The 11401-nt window shown below is 36.1% G+C and overlaps 2 protein-coding genes across 3 annotated transcripts; one reads left to right on the forward strand and one right to left on the reverse strand.

Moving 5' to 3' along the window:
• The first annotated feature begins 223 nt into the window (after window positions 1–223).
• LOC104892021 (probable calcium-binding protein CML21) lies at window positions 224–3341 on the forward strand. Its single transcript, XM_010677833.4, has 5 exons — window positions 224–379; window positions 1132–1356; window positions 1717–1919; window positions 2260–2434; window positions 2816–3341. The coding sequence occupies exons 2-5, from the start codon at window positions 1155–1157 to the stop codon at window positions 2926–2928; spliced, it is 693 nt and encodes a 230-aa protein (XP_010676135.1). The 5' UTR covers window positions 224–379; window positions 1132–1154; the 3' UTR covers window positions 2929–3341.
• Window positions 3342–4138: 797 nt separating this feature from the next.
• LOC104892020 (KH domain-containing protein At5g56140) lies at window positions 4139–9646 on the reverse strand. 2 transcript variants are annotated; one of them, XM_010677832.4, is made up of 7 exons: window positions 9295–9646; window positions 9000–9085; window positions 7372–7517; window positions 6626–6745; window positions 6400–6516; window positions 4910–5053; window positions 4139–4813 (listed from the first exon to the last, which is right to left on the reverse strand). In XM_010677832.4, the coding sequence occupies exons 1-7, from the start codon at window positions 9402–9404 to the stop codon at window positions 4661–4663; spliced, it is 876 nt and encodes a 291-aa protein (XP_010676134.2). In that variant the 5' UTR covers window positions 9405–9646; the 3' UTR covers window positions 4139–4660. The 2 variants fall into 2 exon arrangements, with proteins under 2 accessions (XP_010676134.2, XP_010676133.2); XM_010677831.4 differs by having other exon boundaries at window positions 6400–6519; window positions 9295–9644.
• Between the last annotated feature and the right edge of the window lie 1755 nt (window positions 9647–11401).

Consider the following 11401-nt stretch of genomic DNA (forward strand, 5'->3'; position numbering starts at 1 on the left):
ACTAACTCCTTATTCCTTTCCCTTGCAGTTTTATCATTGATCCAAATTTCTTTGTCTTTCTTTAAACAATTAAAATAAATATATTAGAGTTTATGTATTTTAAGAATCATACTCTGTCTTCCTAATTACATAAGCCAAGAACGGCCTATGATTTTTTTTTTTTTAGATAAATAAGAACGGCCTATGATTATTATTTTAAAGTGATTATATATGTAAATGCACACATCACATATGACTAATAATAAATTAATAATAATACCAATGCCGTGGCCCAACATTTTCGCCCCATTTGTATCAAAGACACACTGAACGACAATCTACCCCCTCCCGCACTCATACGGAATTCTGGGGTTGAATTGATCTTCGAACATCGTTTCAGGTTTTTTTTTTTTTTTTTTTTGTTCCTTAGATGAATCTACTCGTTTAGACGATCTTTTGTTGCAATTTTACATGTGATATTTCATCTTTTGCGATTGTGTTAATCTACTTTATGCATATGCAATTATTATTGTATGTTTCATGTTATCTCATGTTGTTAGGGATAATTTACATGCTATAACTCCTTAATTCATGTTTGTTTGATGGAATGAAATGATAATAACATTTATGTTACAATTTGTACATGCGCATATATTCATGCGATTGTTCAATGTTCTTGTTTATGAAATGAATTTTTGAAGTTTTGTGACTGGAAATCCGGTATTGATTCTATTGTATTGACATGTCATTATCAAAATTATTAATTCTAGAGATGAAATTGCAGAATGACACATAAATTTTTCTCTCAAATCCTTTACTGTCCTTAGATTTGAACTAGGTTGAATCTTCTAGTTCCGGTGGACGAGTTGGAGATAGGCTTACTACACTAGTATTTCTATATATTGGAGCTCGTTTCCTTGGTTTTATTAGTCTAGTCTTGAACTAGATTGTTAAGAGCCTTGGTGCAAAATGCAGGTGTGAGGAGCACGCCTCATTGAAAGTGAGGCACAAATTTTAAATTTAAAGACCGTGTTTAAAGATTGCGGATATGAAACTAATGCAGCCAGTGTGCCTTTTTCGCACCTCAGTCCCTCTTTCCCATGCTGAAAATATTGGTTTTTGGATATATCTAACTGTGGAAGTACCCTGCAGAGATAAATATTTTGTCATAGCTGATGATGGGAGGTGCACTAGGGGTACCTGAATCACCAAAAAGGGGTTATCTTCCTGAAACCAAACTTGAAGCCAAAATGGTTGAAGCTATGCAGGAGAGGGCATCTAAAGGAACTGTAATGAAGTCCTTCAATACCATCATTCTCAAATTTCCAAAAATTGATCAAAGCTTTAGAAAATGCAAGGCTATCTTTGAAGAATTTGGTATGATATCTTCCCCCATCTATCTTTTAGAAATTATAAAGGTTTCAGTTTCTGAAGTGCTCAATCCACAGAAAGAACATATGTGGTTTGCTTTGAGTTATTTCAAATCTGAAGAGCTTTTTTCACAGAGCGGACATTATGTTATCTAGCTCTTATTTGAAGGCTGTTGGAGGGGGGGGGGGGATCCGCTGTTTTGGCTTCAAGTCAAAATAACTTAACGCTCTCATAGATTTCTTTTTATCACTGTACTACTTTTGCAAAGACTCTTGTATTGGAATACTCTTCCTCTTATATATTAACATTCAATTTAATTATGTGTGTTTTTCCAAGATCTAACCTGTTTTGTTTTGTCATTGGAAGATGAGGATAAAAATGAAGTGATAGATCACAATGAGCTGAAACACTGCTTTCGCAAATTGGAAATATCTTTCACCGAGGAAGAGGTCGATGATTTCTTCAAGGCATGTGATATAAATGAGAACATGGGGATGAAATTCAACGAATTTATTGTGCTTCTCTGTCTTGTCTACCTTCTTCAGGAGGATCAACCAAAGACCGGAGTTGTATCCTTATTCTCAGTTGCTTCCCCCTTCTCCTGGGGCTAAAACCAAAATTTAAACAAGAAGAACAATATAAACAGAAGAAAATATTGGTCAAAGTGGAATAATAGAGGGAAAATCTCCCATTAAAGAGCGTAGAAATTCCCAGCATTCCTCTAACTGCAGTCATACAGGAAGAGAAATCTCAGAACTAAGTGCATATCACTATTTTTTTTATCGTGTGTTAGTCATTAACAATAAATGATTTTGAAGAGATCCTATCTATTGTTGTTCATCGGACCTTGATTCTGCATGTGCTCTAGCTTTCTTTATGCATACTTCGGTGTCTCCTTAACAATTTTAGAAATCTCGGATGGGGTTGCCCAATCTGGAAGCCACATTTGAGACACTGGTTGATGCATTTGCTTTTCTGGATAAAAACAAGGATGGCTATGTCAGCAAGACCGAGATGATTCAGGCAATAAATGAAACTACCAGCGGGGAACGTTCTTCAGGACGAATAGCGATGAAAAGATTTGGTTAGCATTCTCAAGTCATTGCTCTCACTCGTTGTACAACATAACAGCAGCAATACTATTTATGTAGCTGTACTTTCTATGATAAAATACTCCAAGCATTAGAGGAGGCCTTTTTAGTTCTCTCTGGGGAACTAATGCCAAAGTTGGAGACGTGTTTCCTTTTACTTAATTTGGGTTATAATAATGCACCATTATATTCTTTTCTGCTACCCCTAATTTCTTTTTTTTCGTGTTCCCCATAACCTTCAAGATTATCTGTTACATTTGTGATTTGTCTTGAAGTGTGCTTAGTCAAATGTTCTCCTTAAGAACTTATTTTACCTCTGCGTTTGTATCTTTTATTTTACAACTATTTTAATGTGTATTCATGTGCTACTGCAGAAGAGATGGACTGGGATAAAAATGGAATGGTTAATTTCAAGGAATTTCTTTTCGCTTTCACCCGTTGGGTTGGTATTGATGAAGCTGAAGATGAGGATGAAGAAAAGGCTTAATTTATTCTGCTTGGATGGTGGTAACTGGTAAGGTTGATGGTGGTCGCACCCAGACTGTTGTTTTGTCGAAATGTTGAATTGATGATATCAAAAGGCGCTGCTGGATTGCTGTTGCTCATTTTGCAATGTAAATAGGCTTTGGTCAGCAACGGTACAGTTTAAATAAGTGCAACACCAAATTCTAAAGATATTGATCTAGCCTTGGTTTTGGTTTCGGTTTTGGATTTTACATTCCATCATGTGTTTCCTGTGATAAAGTGGTGGATGGATATGTGTTAGATTAGATTTCTGAGACAGAATCTCATTTTTGGTGGGAAGATTTGTTTAGTAAGGTGTAGACTCATTCCTAGTACTATTTTAAGATGGCTGAAAAAGCTCACATTTTCTAAAAATTATAGCATTGGTTTCATGTATTCCACGGTCATCAGATAAAACTTATAACACATTTTCACGATAGCTTGGGGGACGAAAACAAAGAGTTAACTGTTGTTCTCCTAGCAATATCATCCATAAGGATCCTCCATCTTCTTAACATATTCTCCCCTTCATAACGAAATCCTCATGTATGAGAAAATATCGTTGAGGATCCTTAAAGGATGAGGATGGAAGAAGATCCCCTGCATTCGGGAGAATGAGATATCTCGGCCTTTGTAAATAAAGTGTGTTTATTTGTGATTTCTTTTAATTGCAACTATACAAGTATGGTGAGCTCAAGCAAGAAAAAAGAAACTTAATTTTCTTATGTGGTGGGTATGTTTATGGTAGGGGACTAGGGGAGAGAGAGAGAGGAATGATTAATGAGGATCCTCATGGTAGGGAAAGAAAGTTTACTTAATAAAAGAAGATGTAACTTGTAAGTACTAGAAAATGAGGTGGAGGAAACAGAAGGTGAGTTGGGATGAGAGAGAAAGATCAGGAAAATGTTACTCATGAATATTCATGCTCTCTTGCATATTATCAAGGACGATGTGAATTTCAATCCTATCGTTCAACAATCTTCTTGGTGTTTGAGATATTTCCAATTTTCATTCACTATTAATTCCCAGACATCTGCTACTTTAGCTTTGTTGAAGTAACATCCCCTTTCAATATCTACAAATACAAATAGTGACCCCTGTGGCATGGCATTGCTTGTGTTTAAATCAGTTGACACTCTACCGATGATTGCTTTGCTCACATTCCGTAATGTTATTGGTCAATATGAATAATGTAGACAATCATAATAGATAAGATGAAATAAGATAGCGAGCATACGATGCAAACCAAAAGGAAAAAGCACCAAAAATGCCATAATTCAATCCATTCGAGTCTACAATTTACTAATTGACATTCAAACCCATCTATATTGAGTAATGCTTCTATTCTCCACTTAAAGCACACCATATTATAATCACTATAATCACCCTAACAAAACTTTCACAATCTTTAAAATAGCCCATAATACAGAGATCGAAAGGCATATTTCTAGCTATCCTAAAGCAACATACAAACGCAAGCCATCTGAACTCAAGTTGTCAATATAAGCTTACTACCATCTCAGCCTCCCAGACTAGATGCTAAACATGCTTGGTTTACAATTAAAAGTAAAATAGAACTGGCACATTTATTGCGCCAGTGCCCCGATGGCAGTTGGGACTTGGGAAGCACTGTGGCTGGTATATCAGTACCAGTAGCACGGGAATGTCCAATTACCCTTCGTAGCTAATAAATCTCCAAAATCACCATAATTGTATCACCCCCGAGTCTTAGCCCTCTTCATTCCAAGGCTGTTGTTGTGAAAGGGAGACACGGAACCAGACATGTGAGAACCATCTTCACGAAGTGTACCATTGAGCATAGCTAACTCTCTCAGCTGCTGTTTTTTGAAGAAATCCTGCGATTCATCCTGGTCAAGAGATGAGTTTGTTAGAGCCTTATAATGCCATTTAAAAACAAATAGGAATCAGCCAAAAACAGTTTCTGCAGGCCCTAGATTACATACCACAGGCTTGAGCAGATCCTCAAGTATCTCACGTGCTTGCATCAGGCGGGCATCAATTATTTCAACTGGCAATTCCGCCTCAACAAGTATATGAAGCGGTTCATTGAGATGCTCATAACCTGGTTTCCCTCGCATCATGTCCTCCTTTAATAAAAACATCATCCACAACTAGTTGTGTTAGTATTGCAGGAACTAACTGATACCGAGCACCAAATTACTCCAAAAAGTAGATCATTTTAAAACTAATTAGTATAGGCAACAAATTCAAAACTACTATTTTCACCCTTCCCGATGAAAAATCTGAATGAAACAACTTATACAACCAAAAATAGATGTATTTGCAAAAAAAAAAGCACTTAAAATTGTTATATCACTTTGATCAACAAAATTTGACTTCCTTTCTGGTAGATTTATTATGAATGCATAACATACCCATTATTTCAAGTTGTAATTCCATGTGAACCATGACTTAAATTGCACATATTGTGACTTGAGAATGTTTGGAAACCCAGTTATTCTGCAGAGTCATAAATCAAATTGCCCAAGCTACAGCTTAGACAGACAGCACAAGATATTATAGGACATTGCAACTTCCAAGTCATCCTACCAGGCTACCAGAGTATATATAGTACTAGGCAACTTTTTTCACAAACCTAATCAAGCTGGACCAGGAATTATCATTCACAAACAGAAATGAAGTGATGTAACGAGCAAATAACAATTTAAGTGAAATGTGCATCCAGAAGTATGACTGATGTCAAATTCATATAACAATAAATGCAGAGTTAAAATGCAGTAATCAAAAGTACATGCTTACATGGTTACATTAATACCTTCTGTATGGGTGATTTCCCTCAAGTACCGATGTGCCCCTACTGAATCCTACAGTAAAATGTCTCTCCTGAACACTAAGACGAGCACTTTGGAGAGAGGGAGGACTTTCTATGGGAGCTGTGAGCTTGATGCATAACACCAGACACACCACTGTCTATACTAATAGGCATAATGCAGTAATAGAACAGAATTCAGGACTTGCACAAAGCATACAAATACATGATGATGCAAGCAAATGAACCAATATGAAGTTATGAACAAAACCAAATAAACTAATAATCATGTTAATATGCATGCTTGAATAAACCGTCTAAGATGCAGGCAAGCCGCCATAGCTAGGCAGACTGCATATCATGTATATGAAAAGCTTTCTTTTTCCCTGGAATTCAGTATTAATCTTGCTGATGTGCACTTAAGATGAAGTCAAAGTCAACGTGTTGCATGTAAAAGTAGAGGGAGTAATTAAAAAAAATGATCACATCACTGTACAATGTTTTCAAAACTCGTATCCTAAAACCAAATTAACATCATGAAGTCACATAAACAAAAATTGTTGTGCAAACACAAAGTAATTAAATATGACAATCTTGCAGCAACTTTTAGATTGATCTCAAAATTATAAATTAGAAAGAGTCTATGAAGAAAACTATAATTACCTTTGCCGGATCCTTAATGCTGCCACGTCCTCTGATAAGTACACGACACTCAGTTGTAGCTTCAACGCGTTTCAGAGAGTTCCCCCTCGGGCCAAGAAGACGCCCGACAAAGTTGTACTGCTACAGCCATTAAACAAAGTACGATGAGGTGATATTCCATGAGGAAAATTGTTCATAAGTCATGATTACAAAATCAAAATAAATAGGAAGCACACCAACTTCATACATTGGGATAGTTGTCAACCGGGATATCCACCCTGATAGTTCTCTTCACAATAAGACCAGACGAATTACCATGAGAACCAAGCCAGTTCTGAGCTGAAGACTGGTGTAAAAGACCAGACATCTGCAGAGAAAGCTAATATAGGTAAAGAAAAGCCAAAAATAAAAAGGGACAGATGCATCTGGATTTCCCCATAGCAGAAACAGAGAACCCACAGCAAATTCAAAATTTCATTCAGATACATAACAGCAGCTCAGCGTACTATCAGAAACTCCACATTTTATTTCTTAAACAATGTACAGCAGGTCCAGAATATATTCAGAAATCACCCGAAAGCTCATAGCAGAAACTTGTTCTGATGTCATGGTCACATCAGTGTAAATGACTGCAATAATATCGGGAGGGGGGTTCCTATAGTCTAGGAAGTCTGGAAAACCTTTATTCCTGACACCTCTTCTAAGTTTTAATATGGATGGAATTTGAATCTGCGTGGACAGAAGGAATCATGACTACATGATAGCTATGCCATGGGTCATAAAGAAAAGGGGAACTATCCATCTCCAGAGCAGCAATCCAACCTACATCTAATATTATTCCATGACATTGTTAGCTTCATCACTGCCTGTCATGAGAAGAGTGGATACGCTATCAAAAAAATGTTAGCACTAAAAACAACGAGTCAGTAAAGATTTTTAAACAGTAAAATTTGACGGAAACTAAAGGTCGTGTTAATGGTCAGTAATCCGTACTTCTGATTGGAAAGGTGGTGCCCATCCATTCATATCTGCTCCTCCATTTGAATACATTCCTCCAGATGGCAGAGGCCTAGCATGGTCAAGCCCAGTTTGATCTAAAATTGAAGCATTCCCCAACAGTGTAGTTACACGCAATATTTCTGCTCAATGTCAATTTTCAATAACAGATGTACTAGTTAGCAGTTGTTAAATATTAGTTGGAAATCCACCACAAACACAATACAGTTCTGCCGAGTTAGTTCAGTAATCAAACTCCTTCACCACCTCCAATCACACCCGCACATTAAGTGGAGAGGGAGAGAGGGGAAAACAGAAAGAGAAAAGGAAACTATTTGACACAGCATAAAGGGCAGTGAAGTAAATATAATTTTTTTCAAAGCATTTTATGGACTACCCATGAGACTTGTACAATAAATTAATCGTGGGCAAGGCCATTACCAATTCACCTACAAAAGCAGCATGTGCTAGATCCTTCACTATCAGCCTTCAAGCTTTACAACTTATTCACCTAATCCTAGCACTATCCTTGTCATTCTTGTACTCATTTTAAGTGCAAAACATAACACTTTGCTACCGTTATAATGACGACATATGCGGGAATAAATGGATACAGAGGCTTATATTTGATAAGAAGCCCCTCACAATAGAATTCTGGATGAGAAGTAAATGAGAGGCAATCCTCTCACGAATGAAATAGTGGAAACAACCCTTAATCAGAAACCAAAAATTCTCTCATAAATTGCCACTTGATATCGATGACAATATATTTTCTAACATACAGGATCAAAATTTTGGAGTTTTGGTCAAAAGGGAACATTTCCATCCCCCAGAATAGGAGAATGGAGAAGAAACATCAGAAAGAGTAAGTTCATTCTAAGAAATAGAGAGCTAATGAGGCCAAATACTTGAGACTATGCCACTTCACTAGTAAGCTGGATTGTCTTGTTGCTTTGTCTTGTGGCAGGAGTCCTGATATTAGAATAAAGAATCATCTCCTACTGCAGAACCATACATAATCCTGCATTACAGGTAGTCACTTCTCCCAAACCACCAAATATAAAACAAATAGAGGAATAAGTAAAGACATGAGATAAAAGAATGATACATGAGGCAAATCCAAATAATCCCATTTTCACAATTTCCAGTGGGCAAAGCTTCTAATGATTTGTATGTCTTTGAAAGTCTTAACCACATGGATCGAGGACATCTCGAAGATGGCGATGAGATTAGATGCATATAAAGACCCGTGTGTTGCTGTGAGGCAGTAGAGTTGACATAGAGGCGCACAATGTGTTGTTGGTGAATTATGATGCTACTTAGTATGTTAAGAATACATTAGAGCCTTAAAGAAGCAATATATGTGAAATAATGGGAGCAAAATGCATTGTATCCCGTGGAAGCATGGACTTAAGAGTGATATATGATATAAATTCTGGTGTGTAATGATGTTGATGAAGGATAGCACAATAAGGCATTAATATAGAGTATCCAAGTATGAAGCAAATAGTTGTAGTGGTAATAAAGAATAATAGAAGTAATATGATGGTGTTAGAGAGAGGAGCAAGAAAAAAGAAAGTAGAAAGTATAGCAGGAAGATAATAAAAAAAATGCAGAAAAGTGACCTTGATTTAAGAGGCGGTAGCAGTTAGGGAGGATGGGCATAAAGGGGCCGATCTTTTGACGCTCAGCCAACAACTCGGCGAGATATCTGGAACACAAATGATTCAGATTCAGAGTGATGGATCAGGAATCAGGATTCAGCGATTCAGGAATAGGAATAACTAGAATTGACATAAATAAAAATAGATCGAGCATATATGATTAAGTAGAAAGAATTGAACAAGACTAGAGTGATAATAGTTGTACTAACTACTAGTAGCAGAAAGATAAAGATCTGAAGAAAGAGAAAAAGACTACTTCTCTTGTTCAGCGAGAGCGCTGGAAGCAGAGCGTAGGCCGGCGATATGAGGAGAGTGAGGAGTGGTTGAGGGTGACGGAGAGTAAGCCATGTATCTGCCGGAAGCCATCACCTAATCCAACCCCTCTCTCTACTGCCTTGACGGAGACTACTTTTCTCTATCTACTATCTACTATCTACTATCTAGTATCTACTTCTCTTTCTCTTTCTCTTTCTCTTTCTCTTTCTCTTCTGTGAGTGATTTGTGTATGAGAGACACTAGACAGTAGACAGTGAGAAGAGGAGAAATTTATTAGGGATTTTCTTCCTCCAACGCCCACCACACCACTCACCCCTCACCCCTCACCACTAACCACACCCTCTAATCAAATTATTACTTTTAACCCATCAACAGCAACAACAACAACAACAACAACTCCAGCGTCGGTCAACAACCCAACAGGATTCACCCTTCAAACATTTCCAACACTTCAATCTTAATTAATTTTTCACCTTCTAAAATTAACAAAACACTTTTCATTTTAAACTCTTTGAAGATAAATAAAATGTTATCTTATTTAGAATTTATTTCTCTTTATCTCTCTCTTTATCACATCAATCTCTCCTTTTCTTTCTCTCTATTTCTCTCCCCTCCTAAATCCTCATGCCAACTTGCCAAGCCACTACATTTCATTTAAAACACAAAATGGAGGAAGTATATTAAAGTCTAACCACGAAATCAAGTGATATTTATTGTATTATTCCATGTTAGCAGGATATATACAAATAATTTTTTTCCTTTCTTGGATAAAGATATTATTCCAAACAATGAATTTAGGCCATGTGAAACCATTGTTGGACTTAGTGACATCATATATAAAATCACAACTCCAATCAACTATATAATTTACAAACATGGTATTTTTAGTTTCGTAAATGAGCTAGTGAAATCCAAGTTTTTTTCATTATTTTAGAAAAATGGCATAATTGTTGGTACAAATTCCCATTCAATGAGTTGCGGTGGCGAAATACAACAGTGAAACATTATATAATCATCAAGCTTAGGAAATCGTATGTAATAGCCTAATAGGCTTATGGAAACCAAATTATTGAGGATCATATGGTTAATATTTGATATAAGAAAATATATATGGTTAATGTTTATAGGATTTCCAAAGGGGCTTATATTAATGCATAGATTATGATGTAAGGATTTTAAAATCGAATATTTAATAAGGTCTAAATCCGATTCACTAATATAATGAGTATCATTGGAGTACTTAAAATTAGTGATGCTTATTAGATTTGTTTTAATTTAAGTATCGAGTTGACGAGTTCATAGGAGGCAACTTTTAAAGCTACTGGTAAGACTTGTTAGTGTCTTGTGAAGGTACTTACTCGAACTAAGATTGTGGAGTAATTTCTCCATTTTTTTGTCTATTACCATATATTCCCTCCGTTTTTCATATAGTTGACCTCTTTTACGCTTGTCAATATAAATATTTGGACATTAATATTTCTAAATTTTCATTTTTTAAAACTATAAAAAGTTGATATTCTAAAAGTACATATCCAAACAAATAAAACAAGATCTCACATGACTACAATTTTTCTTACCCGTCGTCACAATATGATATCCGAACATAAATATGTGAATAGTGTCAAAACTCAAAGTGTAACCATTAAAAAACATGAAGGGAGTATAAGTTTTAAATTTCTATGTAGGTGTTGGAGCTGAAGAAAAAAAAAGGCCGACAAACAAAGAAAGCTTCGTTTTCACTGGGGAGAACTATTGTTGTCTAAGAGAGGAAAGATTTGAAGTACCCATCACCACATTGAAGAGTCATCGATAAATCATTAAGTACAAAATATTAAATGGCACCCATATCAAGTAGTATCCATTGTACTTTTTGTCTTCACGATACGAAGTGAATGATACATGAATACGGATTGGAAAATACATGGATAATAATTAAAAGATGTTTGGATACCAATCCATCTAATTTACACTATCTCCGCCCCAAAATATAGTTCCTATATTCCTTCTTGGTGTCCCATATGTTCTTCCCTTTTCATTTTTTGATTCCACAGTTATTCTTGATTTACCTAAAAAATTCGTGCCACAAT

The sequence above is a fragment of the Beta vulgaris genome, chromosome 4 (genome assembly GCF_026745355.1).
Source record: "Beta vulgaris subsp. vulgaris cultivar EL10 chromosome 4, EL10.2, whole genome shotgun sequence".
Lineage (NCBI taxonomy): Eukaryota > Viridiplantae > Streptophyta > Magnoliopsida > Caryophyllales > Amaranthaceae > Beta > Beta vulgaris.